Source organism: Wyeomyia smithii, chromosome 3, assembly GCF_029784165.1.
Source record: "Wyeomyia smithii strain HCP4-BCI-WySm-NY-G18 chromosome 3, ASM2978416v1, whole genome shotgun sequence".
In the NCBI taxonomy this organism is placed as follows: Eukaryota; Metazoa; Arthropoda; class Insecta; order Diptera; family Culicidae; genus Wyeomyia; species Wyeomyia smithii.
The window spans coordinates 107,058,252-107,083,275 of NC_073696.1; the positions used below are offsets into that span (position 1 = coordinate 107,058,252).

General features: G+C 38.4%; 1 protein-coding gene across 3 annotated transcripts in view; it reads right to left on the reverse strand.

Annotated features, from left to right (window-relative positions):
* The window catches only part of LOC129727740 (S phase cyclin A-associated protein in the endoplasmic reticulum), a 165,586-nt gene extending 141,038 nt beyond the window's left edge, over positions 1–24,548 (reverse strand). The window contains exons 1-8 of one of the 3 annotated variants that reach the window (XM_055685864.1): positions 24,401–24,548; positions 23,886–24,140; positions 23,584–23,765; positions 23,325–23,526; positions 21,231–23,255; positions 20,960–21,121; positions 19,443–20,670; positions 19,260–19,383 (exon numbers count right to left, since the gene is read on the reverse strand). In XM_055685864.1, coding sequence (XP_055541839.1) covers positions 19,260–19,383; positions 19,443–20,670; positions 20,960–21,121; positions 21,231–23,255; positions 23,325–23,526; positions 23,584–23,765; positions 23,886–23,964 — 4,002 coding nt within the window. In that variant the 5' untranslated portion in view covers positions 23,965–24,140; positions 24,401–24,548. Of the gene's footprint in view, positions 1–19,259; positions 19,384–19,442; positions 20,671–20,959; positions 21,122–21,230; positions 23,256–23,324; positions 23,527–23,583; positions 23,766–23,885 lie in introns of all 3 variants that reach the window. The other 2 variants (XM_055685863.1, XM_055685862.1) reach the window with 2 other exon arrangements.
* Positions 24,549–25,024: the final 476 nt, after the last annotated feature.

Consider the following 25,024-nt stretch of genomic DNA (forward strand, 5'->3'; position numbering starts at 1 on the left):
AGAAAACGACTGCCAGACTATTTATTCGCATTTCGTCACATGTTTTTAGAAGCCTGCTGTAAAACAACGTCTTTTGATACTAAACTATGATACAAACTGTAAAAACTTAAACTAGTATGTAACACTTAAGAGGAAAAGATTAAGAAAGCTGATAGCTTTCACACAACTATAAAATCAAAGCAAAACCCAGTTGCTGCAATATAGTTCGGAATTTGAGCTTCTGTTTATTCCACGCAGATACCGCAGGCCGTTAGTTAGCACAGGAGAATTGCGAGGCTAGTACTACGATCTTTTTGACTTTAACAATCTCTTTCAGACGAGATTCGAACATACAACGATTGGCTTGTTAAGGCCAGCCTCTTGCCTTGAGACCAACTTGAGACAACTTCGCAAAACAGGTAAATAGAATGTATGAGATTTTTATGAAATGATAACATTGAAAAAAAATCAAGGTTAAATATCCCCATACGTTTTCCATATGATTGACTCACTTTCTTAACGCAGACGTCGAAAAGACTGACGAAACTATTTCAGGATGTAGCCGCAGCACTCCATTATATCTACGGGAAACATTGCGTCTTTCAACAGGGCGTCCTACTGCCCCACACGACGAACATCGTCCATGCATGGTGTCGGGAGAATTTGACTGATTTTTTCGATAAGACTTTGTGGCGTCCCAGCTCTCCAGACTTTGGTTGCCTGGACTTTAATCCATGGTCGTACTTGCTGGCCACACAGAGCAAACATTGAGTGGCACTATGGACCAATTTAAGCAGCTCATTTCCAAAATTAGGGACGGGATGCTGATGGACCAGGTGCGTGCTGAGTGCGAGTCTTTTAAAAAACGTCTCAAGCTTCAATGCCGAGATATCGCGAGTCTGACGAATATCAATACTTGAATTTGAGAATTTCCAATATACATAAAATTTGGGCCCCTGTTAACAGATAAGAATCAGTGGAACTCCGTAACAGAGAGATTACAGACTCTGCTTTGAAAAGCGAATGGCTCATTATGAACTAAGAAAAAATATTGAACATTTGAGAAAGCACCGTTACCGGCCTTCCGACAAAACTTTCTCATGATGCCGGAAAAGGAGCGTTGTGCGGCTTTTACGTCGACTTTTCGAATGCATCCCTTGATTTTACCAATCAACTGTTTGCAGTTTGTTGATCTCCAGTTTCTTTTATAAATAACATATAGCAGGACCGGCGCCCAGGAAGATTGAATAATTAAATTTTATTTAACTGGAAGGAAACGATGACTAGCCTTGGGGACCCCTCGAGTCGTAGGGGCAAGGGCATTCACCCCCATTGCAAGTTGGTTATGAATTTTGTTTGACGAAATCAATAAATAAATAAATAAAATAGTGATACCGCCAATAATATGAAGTGCAGAGTACAGAAAACACCTGCGCAATATCACAATAGATCGAATGTTTCGGGTCGCAGCCCACATAAAGAAATAAGCAGATAAGAACACTTACAGAAACATATTCAGTAATACTCTGAAACTATTTTTCATCAAAATCGTGTTTCATTATGCAACATAGAGACTTATTTTAACCCTTAAATACTCACTACATTGAAAAATCATCTAAAAACATAAAATCTTTGTTTAACAGGTTTACTGCTCTCAAACTAACCAATATGCATAAAAAAATTAGAAGATTTACTTTACAATGTGAAAATATTACCATGTTGTTTTAAAACAACACTGAAACTTTATCGCAGAATAAAGTCGAAACTATTACTTTTGTTAACAGTAACTTAAAAATTGATCTTTTTTAGTATAATTTCTGATAATTCAGACATTTTCACTTACCACTAGCCTTATTTTAAAATTTATTTTCAGAGATAGTCAGCACCAGTCGGAAATCTCGCCATGTTTTTTTTCGTTCTCGAGTTTTTGACAGCGAAAATAAAAACAAAACATTCAAATGCAGTACTTCCAGCTGTTAAGTTCTCTTCGTTAGAGCCTAGAGAGTTGTTCTAATGAACTATATTTCTAAAAAAAAACCAAAAAAACCTATATATTAAAAAACGTTATTAGTAATGTTGTTTTAAAACAACATTGCGCATTTAAGGGTTGAAGACAAAAAAACTGAGGTAAATTGATTTATTATAAATTCTCGAAGTGTATCTCATTTTTTCATGTATGGACTCGGAGCCTGACAAAGCCATTTTTAATTGACAATCATCAGTTTATAGTGATACTTTAACCTGTCACTCTGAATTGAAAAACATTTGTTTCAATTTCGAGCACTTTGTGAGATAAAAACTACTTGAAAGCTCTAGCTCTGATTTTGACAGCTGAAAGGCTTGAAAAGGAAAGAAATGATTTTCACTTGAAAGCGGAGAATAACAGCGTCACTATCACCTGACGATTGGCGATTGAAAACGTATGTATTGTATGCCTTTGCTGTTCTAACAACGGCTTAGAGCAAGCGCACCGGTGAGTTGCCATTTGAGTTGCTATTTTCACAACGCTGGCCGTTGCTATTTTGGATAGCAACCGATTTGCGCACCGATCGTTGCTAATGGGGATTACCAATTCCACTATTTCTTTTTCACACCGGCAGTTGCCAATTTCTGAAGACCGTCACTAGCTAGCGTTGGCAAAATGTTTGTTTGTGATGTATTTCGCATATTTTTTGCGGATCTAGTAATAATAATAGTTTCCGGAATGATCTACGTTCTTTCTACTTTATAAAATGTTCCCTCCATTTCACGTAACTTTGTTTTAACTTTGTTTCCGTTCTCCCAAGTTATCGATAACATAATTCTTTTGCAGATTTTTTTACTTGTGCGTACATAAATTTTTTCATCCTTATATGTTTATTTAAAGTAATTCCGTAAAACTGGGCACGTCCCGCAACGTTGGCTTAAATGACTATTCTACTGAAAGCTGGCGAACTGTCATTTTGTATTCTGTATTTCATGCTGTCTCGGTTCCCACAGTTTGCTATTATTATTTGAAAATTTGCCACCAAAAAGAACTTAAATATAGAACGCGTAAATTGTTTTCGATTATTTGATTGATTCTAGTGATGAAGAAAGTGATTTCGCAAAACAAATTCCCTTATACGCGATTAAGAAAATGGTTTTTGGAAAGATTCGGGGCGACTCTCAGCCAGTAAATAGCCAAATATTGACCGCCATACGGCGTTTTAACAACGGTCTATACCGATGACCATTTCCAACGCCGCTTTCGATCTTAGGTTGTTTTTGAAGATTGAAACAGCGGTAAAGGAGAAAAATGTTTTTTTTTATACAACGACCGAACGAAACGGGAAAATAGTTGGTAATACTCCCGAGCAGATTTGCTTAAACCTACCAGGTTTATTTAATAATATTGGCCAAACTTGTGAGGATTTGAGCTTTCCGCATCGTGTAGGTTGCAGACCAAAATGCCAACCAAAATAGTCATCTCAATAAAAAAAGCCTATACAAAATGTTTACCTGTCCGAAAAAACACCCTGTGCTAAATTTCAGCTAAATCGGAAATAAAATTAAGTAGTGGTTCAAGCCGACACTTGCGTCCTACGACGTGTTTAACAAGCGAGGCAAAACACTTCGTCTTCCGAGGCCGACAAATTGAGTCCGCATTCGAAACTCTCATCATCTTCGTAATATTATTACGAACATTCACTATCGAGCACAAAAAAAAACAACAGTTTGACATTTCATCAAATAGCAACGATTCGGCTCGTTGCTATCGCGTTGCCAAATATAATAACTCGCTACTACCCGAGGTGAGGATTGTTATTTCCCAAACCAACATAGCAACGCCCGGTGCGGTTGCCGCGTTATGGTGGGAGTTGCCAAACTAGCTTTAGAAACTTCAATTTAGCCACTAGTGGGCTTGCTCTTAGACAGCGGCGGTATTATAAAACTATCATCAAACGACGCGATGCGGTGCTAAAGGAAAGGCAAGAGAAGGCAAGGAAGGAGGAAAGGAAAGAGTCTCTTTATCAGTCACTCTCTGCGACAATTGGAACAGTCATCGGTTTCATGTGAAATGATCCGATTAACAACAGACGGGGAAAAATCGTAATTAAATCTGATCGACAACGAAAATATTCATCATGATTCGATGACAGTAGCCGAGAGGAATCAACTAAAAACGAAACTGTTCGAATCGAAATGAGTGCGAGAAATCTTCATTTTCATTGCTCCGTTTCGAAAATGTAGAGTCCTGTATGGACTAACCATTGCATTGCGATCATGATCTATTGTGATATTTTGCCGGGTGTCTACTGTATTATTATTAGCAATACAGTGCTTTTTCGCTTTTATCAACAGTCGTTTTTATCACTACTCGCCAAATTCACGCTCGATTTTCTCACGGTTTTTTTTTCTCGTTTTTATCACGCTTTTTAACTTTTAAACTTAAAATCAAGAATAATGTACTTCCAGTTGCAGAAAATGTATCCGAAACATCATTTTCACTTGTGCCTTGTGTCCTTGCAGGTGTATAGTTTTATGAACTCAATTTATTTGATCAATTTTCTGAGGCAACCAAGTGTCATATCTGTTGCGAATGATTTTTGTCATAATTTTGGGAAAAATGAATACGTATTTTATTGACTTTGAAGCGAAAATTACGTATTATTCGAGCAGTTGAGAAAGAATATCTGCTAACAACTCAAATAGCCCTACAGTTTTGTCCTCATAGAGCGTGAATTTAAAAATTATAAAATCTAGCGGTTTCACAATTTCACATTAACAAGCATTAGACTCTGCTAGCTATGCTAAAAAATGAGCAGTACAAATCATATTGATATTGCATGGATAATAGCGGAGAGAAAGTTCGCTAAAATTCTATGGAGAAGAATATCGTAAACTAACCTTTTCTCGTTTATTCATTTGTATTGTTCTTGTGCTTATACTCCATTCAACTATGAATTTTACTCAAAATATCATAAATTTCAATTGAATCCTACACAAAAAATTCAATTTTTATCATTTCGCTAAATTCGCGGTTTCGCCAAATTCACGGTAATTTTTTTTTGACCGTGATAAAATCGAAAAAGCACTGTACCACTTTAAAGAGTGAAATGCCTATTATCTATCCATGCTTGTTTGATATGTTTTTACCCTTCCTTTTTACGTTTACTGCTTCACTATACTGACAAGCTCGTTTCTCCTGTCAAGTATCGCCAACTATAATTCCCTGGAGATGTGTCAATCCCATAACCATTCGCTTGTCAAAGCGAACGCTGCACTGTAACCTTGAAACTAAGTAGCTCCCTTGTTGGTCAGAAATACAAATTTCGCATAACCTGAGATCCCGATTACAAAGCAAAAATCTAATGAATTCAACAGTTGAATTTAATCCTACATTCGAAACTCCTGGTTGTTTTGATCGATCATTCGAACAACGGAAATTTCCAAAGATTTAAAAGCAGTCTTACATGTTTCCTGTGTTTAAAAGTGGCAATCGGCGGAACATAAGGAATTATCAGGGAATAACTAGTCTTCTTGCTGCATCTAAATTGTTTGAAATTGTAGTAAGCTTCTTGTACGAAAAACTACATTGCTAACGATCCTGTTGACCTGTTGAACTTTACATATCATCGTATCGTATCATAGAATTCAGCGTAAAGGAAGCGTCGTGATGGGGTGCCTGAGAATAAACCCATGCTTAAGTTCTTTCTAACGTCGAATGGCCTGATTCTACTAAGATTCGAACCCACGATCACGCTTGACAAAGCGGACTCTGTAACATTGCGGCTATGCAGCTCCTCTGTATTTGGTTGTGTGGTCTATAGATGTGTAGGTAATGTGATTTACAGAGACAGCTGGATGTTTTTATAATGTGGTGTCGTGGAAACTGGCATATAGTAAGAACTGCAAAATGCCAAATCATGACGTTCCACCGCTCTGCGAAGCCTATTTTGTTCGATTATAGGATCGATGGTCATGTACTCAATAGAGTTGATCATGTAAACGACCTCGGTGTTTTGCTCAACGCCAAGTTAAATTTACCCTGAACCGCTCATCTATAATTTCTAAGACAATTCGTCAGCTCGTCTTTATTGGAAAAACTGGTCGTGAATTCAAGGATCCATACTGTCTAAAAGCTCTATATTGTTTACTTGTGAGACCGTTATAGGAAAACGCGTGTTTGATCTGGTCTCCTTATCAGCATTATCCACTTAGCATTAAAAAATCTTCCCTGGCGTGATCCTGCTTATCAACCCCCGCATTCCGAGCGGTGTCGTCTCATTGGTCTTGATACGCTTGAACGACGCAGGAGAATTCAACAAGCTGTATTTGTGGCCAAGGTATTAAATTGAGAAGTCGACTCACCAAGAATTCTCTCTTTGCTAAACTTTCGTGCTCCGCAATAGTCATTTCGATTTGCTGAATGCTTCAACCCAGAGTACATCGCCCATTGTTGCGATATACCTAATGAACCAGTCACTGCTTGTGTTCGAGCTTTCGCTTCAGTAGAGGAGATCTTTGAGTTTGAAACTTTGTGAACCGTCACACAAATTCCATAAAAAAGTGTCTATGTAGAATGTTTTTTTATTGACCATATTAACAATAGTATTATTGTTTAATGTAATGACTAAATTGAATCTATATACTAATTATTGAATTAGAAATTAAGTTTGCAATGTTCGTAATCTTGTTGATGACTTATTGTAAATTGACTCAAAAAAACATGATGGGGTTTTGTGCCTCTATGAGGATGTCCTCAAATTGGCTTTTCCTCATCCACTAACTTTCATGGAGACCACTAAGGGCAGATGGAAAAGGATTAAATTAATAAACAAATAGTCAAAAACTCTGTCAATAGACAAAAAGCCAAAAATTCTGTTTTCTAAATGTAGTACCACATTCCGACATTCTAAAAATTGTAATCAACACATTCGAAAACCTATACCTGGAATCCTTAGTCCAAAATCTTTAATGATTCCAATCGATACAATCCCAAATTTCTGACTTTAAAAACCTCAGAACCTATTTTCAAATTACATAATCGGAAAGTCGAAGTTCTGTGAGCCTAAATTTCAAACCATAAATCCGAGATTAGGGATTAAATAATTTAATTTATTGGTAAATCTTCAACATAAAGTTGTACAGATATTTACTTAGTCTAGGTGTTGAATTCTTTGTCTATAAGTACTTTTACTGATGTTAAAATCAAAGACGTCACAAACTTCGCTGAAAACTCGGCAGCGAATATTCCATGGTGCGTTATAAGCGTAGTTGGTACGATGAGTATGTTGCCACAGCAGCGTGTAATTTCGCAGCTGCCTCCGTGGAACGGTAATACCAATAGAACCTAACAAAGAGCTGCAGTCGATTTCTCCATTGAGTAAACCAAATACAAAAAGCCGCTGAAGTAGTTTTCTTCTTACTGCCAGTGACTCCAGGTTAATTAGTTGACATCGTTCCTCGTATGGCGGAAGGTGAATAGTGTTATTCCAGGGCAGGACACGTAGAGCATATTTTATAAAGTTTTTCTGTATAGCTTCGATTCTGTTTAGTTGCGCAGCGTGATATGGCGCCCATATAACAACAGCGTATTCCAGAATGCTGCGGACTAGAGCACAGTATAGTGATTTGAGCGCATAGATATTTTGAAATGCACTAGTATTTCTTTTCAAGAAACCTAAGGTGGCAAACGCTTTGGCAGTAATCATGGAAATATGCCCGTTGAATTTGACCTTAGAGTCGATTATTACACCCAGATCTTTTATTTCATTCACTCGGGGAAGACTGCTGGAACCTATTGTATAACCAAAATGCAAAGGATTGCGTAAGCGGCTGAAGGTGATGGCGCAGCATTTAGTGGCATTAACCTGCATGCCGTTCAATGTGCTCCAGCGTATAAGTGCGTCAATATCATCCTGTAGAGGCTAGTAGCAAACTGCTTAGCAAAAGCTGGCGGTAGATTATTCGGACCGGGACCTTTAGAAGCATCTAATGACACTAGCATTCTTTGAACCTCATCAACAGAAACATTAAATTGCGGTAAATTCACGTTGTAGTGAGCTATGCTATCCAACCATTCGCGATGTTCGTCCGGTGAATGGGTGGGTGGGGTGTCCGAATATACGTTCTATTCAAATAGATGCGTAGTAATAAATAGTATTTGTAATACGAAAACAAAAATTGGAAATTATAAATCCGAAGCCGTATTGCAAATTTTTGATATTGAAATTTTATCACATAAAAGTAACCTGAAATTGGAAATTTTAATATCATAATCCAAACTAAATCTAAAATAAAATTTAACTTTAAATCTGATAGGGTATCGAACTTTTTCGGAGGTGATTTTCTTCAGCAGGTTTTTTGCAGCAATTTTATGCATAACTGCCGAAGAAAATTTATAATCCCAAAATACTATACCTTAATCCTTAGTTTCTAATTTTTAATTCGAAATTTCGGAACATAAATTTCAAGTTTCTATGTTGTTTACCTAAATATTGAAAATAAAAAAAAAACTATAATTCCTTCTAAGTTACGCAATTAAATAACAGGATCCGGCAAACAAAATGTGTTTATTTGTCATCTGAATTGCAAAATTATAGGGTTCACTAACGCACAATCGCAAAAATAAAAGTTATGTTTCAATTCTCTCATGATATCTCGAGGTACGATGTTGGCTTAACAAGCCAGTTGTCGTACGTTCGAGTCCCGGCTCGGAACAGACTGTTGGTGTCAGTAGAATCGTAGCGCTGGCCCCGCGTTTGTCCAGTACAGTCTGTGTATAATAAACAGAAGGTCGAGTTCCGAATCGAAATGCAGCACCAAGGCTTTGCTTTTTTACATATTGCTTCAAAAAAGTGTTATTCTTAAAAATTTACGGTTATAAGACACACAATCGAAATCTTGTTATATGCAGTTGCATGCAGTGAAACTTAAATATGCGAGGTTAGTTACCCCCATGAGATACAAAAAAAAACTATAAACTGCACTATCTGACATCACATAATTACCATTTCGCAAAATTACTGCTTGAGCCCGATGAACTTTTGCACCAAAAATAAGCATCATCGCGGCGACTCCGACGGTTAGACCAGAGCGTGCTGCAAATCACCAAATCATCATCACAGTTCCAGACTTAACGACCTTGAAGCAATCAATCAAACACCCCCTGATTCATCTCACTTAAAAAGCCCGATAATGCAACCAGCCGAAGCAGTGCGCGCAGGGTGGGGAGGACAAGTGAAAGCGGGCAAGAACCGGACACGAATATAAAGATGATTTTTACGAGATTTCAACCACATAAAAGTGAAGTCTAATCTAGACAATTCTTTTAATCTGCACATGAATCCATTAGGATTTTACTTCGATCGCGAGAGCTACAAAAAGTGGGGGTATTTTACAGCTTCGTCGAAACGTTGCGCAAATTCTTCATCCAGACATCCTGTCCACCCATCGCGATGTCCGAAGGGGAAAGATGCAAAAATACATAAAGTAAAACGCATCGCGGATTACGACGTGTTTATGAAGGAAGTTGAGGTTCCGCTAGCTTGCGTCCGTTTTACGACCAAACAGGAATCTCTCCGATCTCACCAACACAGGGTAAAGGGGGGGTTGCAGGGAAAGGTAAATCGAGAAGTGAAGTAGGCCCGGCCGGCCGCCTGCGTGCCGCCGTCGTCGATTTGCTCGAGTGTCCGCCCTGTTTGTTGAATAGCTCGAGCTGCAGCTAAAGTGTTGAGACATTAAACGACGGCGGTCGGATTTACGATTGTTTTACATTAATGGGTGTAAAACGTCTACAGGAGATCCTTCCAGGGCAGCCCACGTTCCCCGGTGCGCTGGTAGTCTTGATGTGTTGAGTGTTATGACTTATTTATGCATGAATAGGCATTTAGGAATTATAGAAGACGTACTTTATATCATTTGAAGAAAAGTAATGCCACGTCACAACAAGATAAATATCCGATCTTCACAACACTTGCTTGAGCGGTGTTTAGTTGACAACTGAAGTTGAACTGGGAACTGTTAACTATTAGCAGCGTAAGTGGGGACATATTTGTTGTATCGGGCGATACAAACTAGTTAATTGGATTCTATTCTAATAGATGTGCAGTAATAAATAGTATTTGCTATTAACGAATAAATTGTAAAGAACTTCGTTAGAAGCACTTTAAAACATACAATGTGTTGCACTAGTATTAAATCGCCAACATATACAGCAATCGTTTAGCTAAATTAAAACACACAAATTATACGACTAACCAATTTAATCAAGTTATGCGACAGACGTGCCTTTAATGTACGTTCAAGCAAAGAATGTATCGGTTATTGGTGTACAACGACATATAGACTTGGACTAACCACCAAAGCTTTTAAATATTATTTTAAATGCATTGTATGACTCATTACAGCATGCTGTTTTATTGTCAATCGTATTCTCAAATTAAATGCCGTTTCCCATAGCAGCATTAAAATATCTGCAAACGTCTAAACATTAACTTAGTAGATAAAGATCTGCAAGCAGATCGTAACTGATGGCTCTATAAGTCCGTAATGTGTGACTTAAGTCAAAAATTTCATACAAACCTGAACCATCGAATTTTAATGTAATTTAATTTTTTTGCTCATTTTTCCAGCCCATTTCCTCCCATTCGTTTCGCGTTTGCTCGCTGTATCGACACGCGATGGAAATTAAATTTTATCGTACTCATTAGACAATCGCATTAAAGCACGTTAAAAGTTTGTACATAAACCCGTTGAGTGTTGAGTCTGTTGAAACTACGGCTCAAAGCGAGAACCATCAGCGAGAAATGACCACCGTCCAATCGGAGAGCTTCCAGCCAAACACCACTTTTAGTGCCTCTGCGTCGACTGCTATGGCGATACCGGCGTTGATAACGGACACACAGAAATGATCACATCACTCATCCTTTCGCACATGCAAACACATCCTCCCGTTGCACTGCCCCGAGGCTATCGGTTTCGCGGGCGTGAAATGCACTGTTTATTTGCGATGATTTTATTGGCAGTTTGATGGCTTTCATTCGTCGTCGTAATTTAAATATTGGTTTGTTTTGCGACCCATCATATGCTATGGAGTTGACTTCTGGCTACGAATAGAGGCTGCATTCTAATACGTACGGGTACTTATCGAAGAGGTCTGCAGAAGTGGTGGGTGAGAGGCGCGACCAAAATTCGCAATCGAGAAGTTTTTCATGCTCTTCCTTAATTAATTAGGAATGTTTCCATAAAAACGACTCATCTACATTAAGCTTCCATTTCAGCATGCAGGATTTGTATGCATACGCACTCGCACAAAGAGAATTTTTAATGAAAGGATAACCAAATGAGCCTCCCGTGTGTTAGAAATTTTAGAACTGACATGTTGATGCAGCTGAAGTTTCGTAATTAAAATCCAAAGCTTAATAAAATGACTTATGCTACATTTTGAATGCGAAATTATGTTTATATTATAGTAAAAATTTGATGTTTTCCTTAAATGCACGGAATGTTAAATTGCAGACTTTTTGATTAGCGATCATCAGATTTTCAAATTGTTCGAACGATGTCCTAGTATTATGGGTTCCTAATCGAGGAATATCACAATAATTCATCTAAAGTTTGACCTTTTTAGATTTCAGTGAAGTTTTGTGAGTTCGGTAACATTCGTAATTTCAACAGTTTTGCCTACCAGATATTTTCAAGACATCTTTTTGAAAAAGGCTAATTCAAAAATTATCAAATCAGTGGAATTTTGGTCACAAAATGAAATGTGAGAAATTGTTCGAAAAAGCATTTACGTAGGCTGTCCCAAAAAAAAATCAATGTTGAAAAAATCAAGGTGCTCAGCCCTAAATTGAAAGAGAATGTTATTTATAGCATTTTTGTAACACATTTCGACTTTCTAAAAAATTGCCCAAACGAGATTTATGAAAAAATGACCTTTTTAAGCTACAAAACCACTCTTTCGCACTTGTTTCAAATCAGTTCGATTCCTACATTTTTCCATATATTTTTGTATTTTTGTGGGATTGTTTTTTAATATTTTGCATAATTTAGTTCAGCATCGCATTCAAATATTTGATTCACAGAGGGCACATCACAAAAAAGTGAATTTTTCTCATATTTTTTTAGATAAAACCCTTCAAAATACATATAACAATTTTTTTGATCAAGAACTGAATTTTTTACTGAAAAGCGGGATTCAAGACGTAAATTTACATGAAATAAGATCCTTGATATCTTATCGGGGGGCTGAGATATTGGCGTTTTCACATGTGATGGAAAACTAAGTAACCCTTCAAAAGAATACCAAAAATTTGAAAAGAATTGAAAAAAAAAAAAACGATTTTCCAATAATATTGATCCAAGGCTCATTCAGAACGTTTCCAACCCGAAAATTATCTGGACTTGGTTAGAAATGGAACCTAACATTTAGGAGCGTTAACTAATCAGAATTGGTTCTAGCAAACGATCCAGAACTACGAGAGAGATCCTATGATACTACAAGTCTCGATAACGAGCTCTAACAGTCCACAGGGAAACCCAAGCCTTTTCAGTTTTTTCTCCCAACCCTTTGTACTAAATCGTAAAAACAGATTAATATATAAAATGAAAATAACAGCATATATACTATTACTAACTAAAAAGCAACTTATCAACCCGATATGCTTTTTGTTTCGATTTCAGGGGTTCAAACCTGATGTACTCAATATCCAGATTGTCTATGTCAATCCACGCGCGCGTGGCTCAAACATGTGTAGCCGACTCTTTTTTTTTTAACTCTACTATATTGAAACAACATCCATCATCATCAGATTAAAAAAAATATTTAAATTTTACAATTTTCTTCATCAATTTACAAAAAATTCTATGTCTACAAAACAGAATTTATGTGTGAAATACAAAGCCTTCTGAACTCCGCCATTGTTGCTGAACGATTAACATGTATTCGAATCGAATTGGAAAAATTAATTCCTTTGTACAACAGAGAGTTCTGTGATCTTCCGATTAAAAAATGTGGTGTTCTAGCATCAACCGTGTTTCAAGTGTTGTACCTATGAAAATCACTACCTCTATCAACTCGATCACACAAATAGCGAGGCAGCATATTATTTAAAATTTTGTATAGAAACATCCTTGTCAAAAAATAAACTCTTCGCTTCACAGAAAGTCATTGCAATGCGTCCAGCATAAAACTTGAGGAAGTGTATCTATTACATCTTAATATTAATCGCATTACTTTATTTTGTAAGCGCTGCAGTCTCAACATTTGTGTATTGTTTGCAAGAAATAGTATGGAAAAATTTATATGTGGTGAAATGATTGACTTATAAAGACTAGTTTTGCTACTAACAGTCAATTCATTTTTCAAACGGCACAAGATGCTGTTTTTTTTTGCCATTTTCTTGATGACATTATCTATGTGAGACTTAAACGTTAACTTGTCACCAATAAAAACTCCAAGATACTTTATTTCATTTTCCCAATCAATCGTCTCACCATCAATTACAATGTGTACGTTTGGTCTGGAGTTGGCAGAAGATATAATCAAGTACTGTGTTTTACTAATATTTAGGCTGTTTAAATTTTAACCAGTTCGCCAGATAATGTAAATCTAGATTCAAAAGTGCAACAAAATCGTTTAGATTTTTTGCTGCAATGAACAGTACAGTGTTATCGGCAAACAAATTAAACTCGCTTCATGTCATTAATATAAATAATGAACAAAATGGGCCCTAAAACACTTCTTTGCGGTACACCAAGTGTATTAGTTTTTTTTTAATTTTCCATAAGTGTTTGCTGCTATTTTTATTTTGATGTTGATCAATCTTCCGCTGTATATATTCACACCGTGCCTTTTTCAAGGACCGTGAATACATGTTACGCGCCCCAATCATCAGTACTGTTACTTCTGTAAAATAACTTGTACCTCCTATTTCTTTTTCGTTTTAAACGCAAAAGATCTAAAGAGTACCAGCTGTTTGCATCTTGCAAATTATCATGTTTTTCAAAAACTAAACTATTGGTTCATTCTTCCAGTGTGTTGGTAAGAACAGCTGCTTTATTGTCCAAATCACCAGTTATTGGTTCAAAATCCAAGCTTCTTAAAACAAGTTGAGACACTGCTTGCTTCGAATGTCTATTCCAGCAGTTTATCTTTACTTTATCACCACGGTTTGGGTCATTCTCAATAAAAACACAAATTGTCTCATGGTCTGTTTGTTGTAATCGGCCTCTGTAAAAGAATGTTTATCAAAATTTGAAAACACGTGATCTATTAATGTACGAGAATGTCTGGAAATTCTTGTATATTGACAAACCGTTTGTCTCAAATAGAAAAAATCTGCTAACTGCTTCAATTGATTCGAATTCGGTTCATTAAACCAATTAATATAAAAATCACCAGCAATAAAGTTTATTTTATTCAAATCTACAAAAATCTCACATCAGTTATCAAAAATTTCCAAAAAACGCTGGTCATTTGAGGAGAGACAAAAATGGCTTAACGATCGCGCAGATTGGACGCAGTGCGAACCGCTAACCTCAGTGTCAATCCGACCGGGTGCTCTAGTCAACTTTGACTTCTTGGTAGAGCGAATACTGTTGGCAGCGAAAGCAAACATCCCACAGACAAGCGGAAAGACGGGCTTCAAGGCGGTGCCGCTGCGGCGGCTTCCTGACGACGACCCGAAAAAACTCGAGACCCTGCTGTCCGGGACGCCAAAAAGCAATCATTGGTAACCTTCGTGGCCAAGATCTCTCCTACAAGCTCGACGACGAAATTGTGGCCGTGCATCAACACACTGGGTGGTAAACTCCGCCATAGCACCAAAGCTATCAGAAGCCTATCAGGTCCATCTGACGACCCTGCAGAAGTTGCTGAAATATTGACTCACCACTACAACGAAAGGTCGGCAACCTTCAGCTACCCAACATCATTTTGAATAATAAAGGAAGAAGCTATGTAAGTAATACAAAACGGATTTTATCCTCAGTGAACTCATCTAGGCACTCGACAAAGGGAGAAGTCTCTCCACCGGCCCCGACCCAATTGGGTATCTAATACTGAGACAGCTCTCTTCATCATTTAAACTGCACTTTTGGAGCTGTTCAACCTGGCACAACGGTGTTTTTCCGATCAGTTGGACGGATTGGAATGACTATTCCAATACCAAAGCCAAACTCAACCGAAACTGGACCGGCAGCTTTTCGACCCATTACGCTCAAAATCTGCCCATCCAAGGTCTTCGAAAGAAAGGTTAACAGAAGACTACGGAACTGGAAGCAAATGAACGACTCGACAGACGACATCATGCCTTCCGGTCTAGTCATGGAACTGACTCGCATTTCGCAGAGTTATAAAGGTACTTACCAGACACAGACGAACACTTTTGGTCGCGTCGCTGGATATTTTCGAGGTGTATGACACTACCTGGAGGCACGAGATTCTACGAACGTGGAAGAAATGGACAGCTATTCAAAATACTAGCCAGCTTCCTATCGAACCGTGCGTTTCAAGTAGCAGTAGCAGGGCAACTATCACAGATGCATACACTGGAGAACGGAGTCCAACAAGGCTCTGTTCTATCGGTCACTTTATTTCTCGTGGCAATACAATTAATCTCACAAGCTGTTCTTAACGGAGTCCACGGCTGGCTCTAAAAACCAACAGCTGAAGTTGAACCAGTCTCGCAGAGTTCATGTGCCACAAGTCATGTGCATGTGCAACGACGCAAACGGAAACCTCCTAACGCACCAGGGGGAAGAAGTACATTGATGGATACCTGAATAACGATACAGCAAGCAGAAGCGGAACAGGAACTAGAAAGTACCAGCCTCCGATGTTCATGAAGTTTGCTGTGAAAACAGAAAGCTGTAGCCAACAAAGGCACCGGCAAAAACGGAGCGAGCTCTTTAGGTATGGTAGTAAAGCGCCTCAATGAAATTTTGTGGGTGTGTAGACTCTATTAAATCAACAACTTTTCAAATTTTTTTGAGCTTGACAACCGCATATTTCGTAATTGCTCCTCCGTGATAAATCTGAGCTAGTGAAGTTGCACAAAGAATCACAACAACTTGGGATTAGTTTACCATCTTCAGTGTACAACAATTCAGTAGCTTCTGCTTTGTATAGATCAATAACGGCGCCGGCCACGTCCTTACGGTCGTTAGGGTGAGGAAGGAGGTGTAACAGTCGTTGTTGTTGGAGACCGAGTTTGCCTCTGCATTTCCATGACTGCGACGGAAAGGAAAGGTATGTGTCACCATGGTACGTAACCAAACCGATAATGTTGCGCGCGAAGTTAACTCATTACGAAGACGATGAGTATCCCTCTCGTCAAACACCGTGAACTTATGTGAGCGACGTGCCAAGTCCAAGTGGTCTAATACCTGCAAATTAGCAATCAAGATTTTTCTCGAGTGAGGGAACGCACTTAAGCAGACGCGATTTTTTGAAAAGTATCTATTCCATAGTCACTAGATTAATCACGATAAAAGCAACGCACGAGCAATCCCTGGCTAAGCGGTATGACCGAGACCGAGTTCATATCTGCATCTCGACTGCGTATAAATGGAATGTTTTTGTTATTTTGTCACCTTTCTTGTCAAACGACGTGATCCTATGCGAACGACGCGCAAGGAAAAACCATCCGCGCCCCAGGGTATCTAAGTATTTAAATATTTACCTATTACCAATCCCGAATATCTTCCAGGAAACGAACGCATTTCAGTAGATGCGGTTCTTTGAAACACATCGCATATTTATTACTGAAACTAGGATACTTTAGGGTAGGAGAACAACTTTAGCCTTTCAACTCTCTTTCTCAACTCTCTCTCTCAACTCTCTTTCTCTTTCTCTCTCTCTCTCTCTCTCTCTCTCTCTCTCTCTCTCTCTCTCTCTTTCTTTCTTTCTTTCTTTCTTTCTTTCTGTCTTTCTCTCTCTCTCTCTCTGTAGACGGCGATAATAGACAAGTCCACGTTGATCGACAAGTTCGTATATTTGGGGTCACTGGCGACCGCCTTTTCACTTTCGAAGACACTTCGATGGAATCGAGTGCGCCTACGTACGAAGTTGACGCTGCAGAAACCCCTGTTAAGACCGGTGGTCCTATACGGAATCAAGACAACGCTTCTCTCAGAGGACTTAAACGAACTGGGGGTTTTCGAACGAAAGATGCTGCGGACTATCTATAGTGGAGTAAAAGACGACGGAGAATAGCGAAGTCGCATTAACCATGAGCTGCGCGTACCGCTAAAAGAGAACCCCATTGCACTCTTGCCAAAAGTCAATAGACTGCGATGGGCTGGCATCGTCGAGGGGGTGCTCTCGACGACAACCTAGTGGGCTGGTTTCAGCGAAAAATTTTCAGGTGTGTTTTAATGTTAGCAGGAACTGTTTTCTAACATTGGATCCATTTTGAGTTTGTTGATATCTTCAAGGAAAGTAAAATTTGTTTATAGTTTAACACACTTTTCATTACAGTCATACTTTGATATAAGGCAACCTCGATATAACGTAACTCGATATACCGTAACTTTTACCTCGATATAACGTAACTTTTTAAAATGTATTGAAATCGAAAATAAATGATACAGCAACTGTTTTTGGGCTATAAATTACTTCAAAAAAATGTTTATAGTAAGTTTTGAAACCAATGCGAAAATAGTCCAAAATGAGCATGAGGAAGGTTTAAAAATACCAATAGGTGATGGGACTTAGGTTTGCACGCATCCTTCAGTAACAATTCACAGTTTTGCATTAATTAAAAATAAACATTTTTTTTTTGCTTGTAGCAATTTTCTCTGAATGGGCATAAGAAAGGTTTTCGCGCATCTGTGAGTAACCACCAACAGTCTTGCATCAAATAAATTTTTTTTGATTGTTGAAAATTGTCCTAAATGGGCATAAGAATGGTTTAAAAATACTGATAGGTGATGGGAAACAGGTTGTCACGCATCTTTGAGTAACTTCTTGTATCAATTTAAAAAATATTTTTTTGCTTCTGAAAATATTTCTAAATGGGCATAAGAAAGGTTTAAAAATACTGATTGGTTATGGAAAATAGATTTACGCGCATCTTTGAGTAACCATTAACATTCTCGCATAAATTAAAAAAAAATTTTTTTTTGCTTCGATATAACGTAACGAAAATAAAAATAAAGTTGCCTTATATCGAGGTATAACTGTATTTTTATACAGATGGAGTTGTACGACGAATCATAAATAGTAATTTTCAATTATTGACGAATTTCGGGCCAACTCGAATATGAAATTGAAGGTAACTTCTATGAATCTAATAAAGTTTTATCTGTTGTTTCAAGCCACTAGATTAACAAAAAGTCTGGTATTAATCTCGCAGTTATTTCATCCTATTTTTTGTCAATATTGCTGAGGTATGCTGAAGTTGCAAGATTCGAATTATTGCTTAAGGGTTTTGTACATTTCATACTGCTGAAATAGAAATATTTTAATGCTTTTCCAAGTTTAAATATTAAAACTAAAATAGTCATCAAAACAAAATTCATTGAGTATCCATCTTAATGAGACCTACACAATATTTCCTCTACGTTGTTTTTACTACCATTAACTTGAGAGATATGTAGAGACTTATGACAAATGTCTCAATTTTCTGTTATTTTGTTAGTGGATTTTAGTGCCATACTGGTGTTAGCTCATCTTTTTGAATTTAACAAGAACAAAACTTATCTTAAAATAACAATTTGTACACGGTACTGTCCAAACATGCGGTTTCCGGATGAGAATACTACTTATCGGTAAAAGAAAAAGAATAGAAAGATCATTCTACATATTGAAAAAACTTTAAAATCACAGAGACAGTTCGGTCATGAGAACTTTCCCTTAAAATTGATAAGCAATCTCAAAAATCAACGTAATTTGTTTTAGATCTTAGTGAAAGAACTCTAGCTGACTTCAATACTAAAGGGTATAAATCGAATGGTCAATCGCATAAAAACCATATTACCAAACGATGCGAGATCGCTTTCAATCTTCTAACCTAGCTGATTGTTATGGTATAGAACCATAGACGTATAAACTGTTTACAAATGTTGAAAGACCCCTTTAAAGCAATCTGTCAATCATCGTGCAATATGCATACAGGACGATGAAAAGAGTCTCTACCGCAAGCAATACTTCTTGGCACAGTTCTCATGATTAATGCACTTCCTTGTTTACTAGCGATTGCATAAACATTTTGATGCAAAGAAATAATTCAACAGCTGTTGGTGTAGCGGCGAACCTCCAGCTGGTATTATTGTTCCGTACTGAAACCGATGGATTACTTTGTACCTACCTTCAAACTTATCTGCAATGCATCTAATAATACTGTTATTGTATTTCCCAAAATAGCATGGCGGGAAATTTGCGGACACAGAGAGCACGAGTTACGGTAGAGTTGCACCGAAATGACGACCGCCCTATAAAGAAATGAATACGTCGTAGTGACTGTTTACTATAAGAAGCTAGAATAGCTTACCGTTTGGAAACTTCCGAGTTTGGTTCCATTCCAGTCTGAATCAGATCCGCAATCGTTTTCAGCCCATCCAAAAGCCACATAGATTGAAAATCCACTACCTCCGCCTTCGCCATTAATCGTAAAAGTTGACCAAGAGGACGTTCTACTCCCAGTGGACCACCACCCTTAACGATAGTGCCAAGTAATTTCGGCACTTGACTTTGCTTTCGTATTTGCGGTGCTAAAGGCTGCATTTCAGCTATATAAGTTTCTGCTTCCTGAGCCATTCTTAGACGCAGTTTCTTTAACTTCTTTTTGTTAATTCTAGCGTTATTGTTATCTTTATTGCTTTTATCACTAACGCTGAGATTATCATCATTTTCTTGGTCTTGTTTGTTGGAATTAACCTCATCTGCATTCCTAGTCGGTATAGTCAGCTCAACTGCTCGTTGCCGAATATGTTCGATATTTTCCTCGTGCCTACGGGCTGACTCTTGCTGCTTCTGTATTATCTTGCGCTGTAATTCTTCCGTAGTGGCTTGCTGTTGCGCTTGAAGAGCAAGAAGCCGTTCTTCCCTATCACGAGCTTTTTCTCTTGCCAGAGCTTGTCGCTGCTTTTCTTTCTGCTCCTGCATCTTTCCAACCCGCTTTTCACGCTCCCTACGATTTTCACTCATGATCTGAAGCTTTTTTTGTCGTTCTTGCTCAATTTCCTGCCTTCTTCGTTCAACTGCTGCTTCTTTGGCTGCCTTTTCTTCGGCTCGCTTTTGCCTTTCGGTTTCCAAATCCTGCAACCGACCTTCCTGTTCCTTACAAGACTCAATAAAATCTAGTCTTTTGTTTTGTGCTTCTAGATTTTTAATGAAAGCAATTTCTTTCAATTTTTCCTCTTCGTCATGTGCTTTCTTTATTTTGTCCTTCAGGTATTGGGTACGGTTTTCAGCAGCTCGTTGCAATCTTTCCTCCATGCGCATCCTCTTTTTCTCAATCAACTGTTGCTTGGCTGTTTTAACGTCTTCCACTCTGGCTAGGAGGTGTTGAATTTTGAGTGCCTTCTCTTTCTGCAAGGCCTGTCGCTTCTCCAAAGCTCGAGTTTGTTTTGCCTGATACTTCTTCAATGTCTCATGTAATGATCTTCTCCTCGATGGACTGGAAAGTTTTGCATGCAATTGTTGTGCTCTGCCGGGGTGCCTGGCGACCAGCGCTTGCAAAGTGGCCAAAGTTTGTGCGCGCTCAACCCAGGACATTTCTATAACGGGAACAGAATGGTACCTTAACCCTCTCTCTACCATGGTTACTCTAGAGCACCATGGGCTCAGATGCGAAAAGTCCTTCGAAATGTTTACCAATGCTACTCAAAATGCATGAATATATTCTTGAACAATATACAGGTTGTTCAAGAACATATTTATGCATTTTGAGTAGGATTGGTAAATATTTCTGAAGACTTTTTGCATCCAAACCTATGGTGCTCTAGAGTAACCATGGTAAAGAGAGGGTTAATGTGCTTGGTGAAAAATAGTGATGATGTTACTTACCAGCCAGTACCGATTCGTACCGCATTTCAAGGGTCATTTCGTCTTCGTCGATCAAACCATTCACACTAATAGGCTCTAAATTTTCCGCAGTGCCATCATTATCCTCCAAATCAATGATAGCTTCGCAATCCGTCTCGTCTGTCTCGGTATCAACGTCGATTTCTAAAAATTAAAATGTCTTTTTTTTAGTTTGGTTGTAACAGTGTATTCTCTGCACTATCCTTCTTATAAAACGATAAATTTCGATTTAAACAGGAAAATCTAAACTTACCCGAATTTTGCAATTCTCGAATCTGAGCCTCCAAACTTTCCTGCTCTTCCAGCAATTTACGTTGATCTTCGTCGCTTTCTATGTCTTCTCGTTCTTCGAGTTCATCACAACTTGACAGATTAATGTCCGGCTGGTGGTCGGGCTTGACGCCACTGTCGGTAACTGCAATACCGCCACCGTAACCTTGTTCGTCATGTATGTCCGATGATTCCAAGCACTTCGCATATAAATTCTGGATTGTTGAAGAAACCAAATTAGTTTGGATGTTCATGTCCACTTTGTTAAGATGGGAAACCAAATCCTCATGCTGCAGTGAAGCATCTTGAGACGGGGGTGATTTAGACGTTGTTATTGCTTCATCCGTCTTATCTAGTTCCGTTTCAGATGAGGGTTTTAGCTTAAGTTTTTCGTTACGTAGAAACTCTTTGTGTAGAGTTTTTAATTTTAACCCAGTCAGGTCCGACTTTTGCCTAGTAACAGCCATTCTATTCGTTGTAGCCGCTATCGTTGGTTTGTTTTGTGTTGATTGTGATGCACCATTCAGGTTGGATTTTTTCGTAGCTGCTGGAGCTGTTGTAGGTCGTTTCGGCACTGAAACAGTAGTAGGTTTACAGGGAGGATTTTTAGGTTTTACGTTAACCACAGATGACGTTTTGGATTTTGATTCTAGTGCCAATTTCGAAACAGTTGTCGGTTTGGATGATTTTTGTTGCATTTTAGGCTGTGTACTGATGCTTTCAGTGGATAGTTTGGATTCGCTCTCTTCAGCGGGAGTATTTTCATCTAATAAAGAAAGCGAGGGCAAGCTCGCGTAGCCACTGGGTTGATTGAAACGGGTAGCCCAATGAAGGCTGGAACGCCGTTTGGTTTTGACCGTATACCATCCGTCATTGTTGCTAGTTTCCGATGGGAGACTTTTCGGTTCGGAACGACGGCTGGTGCTGGGTGCTCCACCTTGAGTTCGATTTTTCATAGATTCGTTAATCGAACTCCGAGAACCCAATCTATCAGTGCTCGCTTTTAAAGTTGAGGTTGAACTGTCAATGTCATCTCTAGACATCTTTCGAGAGAAAGTTAGCCTGGAAGACGCAGTGGCTGGTTTCACCTCATTTTTACGATTATTAATTTCAATCATGGTTTTCGAACGAGCTGAAAGTCTTGAAGCTGCATTAGTTGGCATAGTTTTGTTCTTAGAACTGACTAACGGACGAGCACCGGATCTCATCCCAGCAGAGTGTATATTGGAGATTGTGGCACTCTTTGTTGGTAGTTGCACAATTTTTGTTTGACTCTGAGTTAAACTGGACATAGTAGCTGATAAGCGAATGCTATTTGTGATAGTTGAAGGCGTTTTAAGTATCTTAGTTGACACAATCTTAGACGGTAAACTTTGTTTGTTCTGTAAAATTGGACGCGGTGTTGGTTTAACGGCATTATTCACGACAGTGGCATACTTTGCAGCTGGTATAACCGCCTTTTTCACCAACGGATCTACTTTTTCCGTGTTCTTCCCTGCTTCGGAAATTTTCTTATTCTCTTGAAGATTGTCCTCGCCACTTTTACATACTTGCTCAGCTTGAGCCTTCACTTCAGCTCCTGGCAATATGTTACATTCCTCATTTTTGCAATACTTTTCCAAATATTCCGCTAGTGTTAAATTCTCATCATCTAAATTCGTCTGCGTATACTGATCCAATTTCAACACGTAATTCTCTAAGCTGTTACAAACTACCACCTCATCGAAGGAATTCTCTCCAGTCGTAAAAGTTTTTCCGATGTTCAATCCTATTCCATCTAAAGTACCATTTTCAATTGTACATGGCCCAATTTGCTTCAGAACGCAAACTTTTGCTATACCGGTGCCTTTTCGACTAGTTCCAAGGCTTTCCGTTGAACTGAACTGTTTCTTAGGAGAGGTCTTGCTAACGCTTTGCTCCTCGGATGCATGGTTTGGACTATTCTTGCCAGAAAAACTTGGACTTGATTTCCCAGATAACCCTGGACTGGAAATAGGTTTACGAACACCTTGAAGGAGAAAGAAAAAATTAAAACATAACCAAAATACAACAGTCATTTTAGTTCATTAATGCTTACGGGGTGCTGGGTTGCTCTTTCGTACTTCCCAAGCTAAAGAATGCGGACGCTGAGGCAAAGGGGTCGCTTCGTAATCCCAGGATACTTTAAACCACTCCGCTAAAGCCCGAAAGTCACGAATGTAGTTTTCTAGCACCAAAATCGCCTCTTGGCATGAAGGCAAATTTTCGTAGCACTCAACGGTTTGGTAAATTTCATTAACCTGAAATGTAATTAATTTTACACTCTTTGATAGCAAACATAGCGAAAACAAACATACCGATCTCTGCAGATTTCCAAAAAGAAAAGCCCAATATCTGGCCTGGAGCTCGGACTTTTTGTCTCTGCCGGTAGAGGCAGAACGAACGCGAGGTGCCGACGACTTCGACGCTTTACTCTGCGTGACACTTTGTATAGAACGCGGCCTTAAATTCACCGGTGGTTTTCTCACATTATAATTTCCTGTTGAAGATGATTCAATAGTTTGAATTTGCAAACACAAGTCGTTCTGCGTGGTTGATCTGTTTAAGTCATCCCACGCGTTTTTTAACAATGATGCTATGTTTAATGCTTAAGACTTACTCTCCTCGCCGTCATCAGACAGATGGTAGAAGTTTTTCGCCTCCTTGCCTTCCTGTTTAAAATACCTTCGATTTTCCATTTCCACCACGTCGGATCTTCATTGATTTTTGCAGTACAGCGTTCGATTGAAAAAGTACAAAATAATTTAGGATTTTACTCAGCTAGTAGACTCGAGGGGTTGACCACTTCAAGTTCTCTTCTCTTCTTTTGCACTATAATTAAGAAGTCTCCCAATAACAATACCATTACAGATCACTACGAATACAAAACAGGAAACCAAAATTCTTTATTTCAAAGCGAAGCATTGATTTAGAAACAAACAATGACACAATTCTTGAACGAATTTTTAAACACCAAGTTAAGCAGTGAGTGACAACAATCTTAATCGTTACTTCTGTAGACAAGAGAGCAGCACAAACGCTAGAACCATCGAAACAGTTTTTTTTTTATAAAAACTGTATGGAAACAGACGTATTGAACAAAACGATTGAAATAAAGCAATTTATTTTGCTTACACTTTTACGACGTGCACGGTGGTTTTTCTTGTTTTGGCTGTCAAGTTAGCATTTACTTTGTTTTGGCCAATCTTCTAATTATCGTTTTATTGTGAACTACAAAAGGTCTGGAGCAACATTCTGTTTATCTGGGTTTTATGGGTTTTATGAAAATAATTGTGATAATCAAGTTTAGAAAATCTATCCAGCTTTTTACGTGTTTGGTTTTTTGCATAAGAGAGTAAAGGAAAGAGATATTTTTACTTTTGTTAACACGCATATTCTGATAATCTATATGAGAGTTTACGTGAGTGTGAGCAGCTATTAAAATCTCTTTGAGCTTCGCAGTTGCAGGTAGGGGATCATTCAAATAATACATAACGCTCTATGGGGTGGGGGGGTATTCAGCGGAGCGTTATATTGCATGTGGAAAATATGTAAAATTGCGTTACATGGGGGTGGGTGGGTATTGAAAATTGCCAAATTCCGCGTTATGTAATATTTGAATGGTTCCTAGTCGCGAATCAATGACGTATACAAAGGTGAGGAAAAAGAAGACATTTGTCTGTATTAGTAACGAAAAAGAGGTAAACAGAAGCACGTGTTGGGGTCGTGACGTAGATCCACAAAAACAAGAAAAAGCCA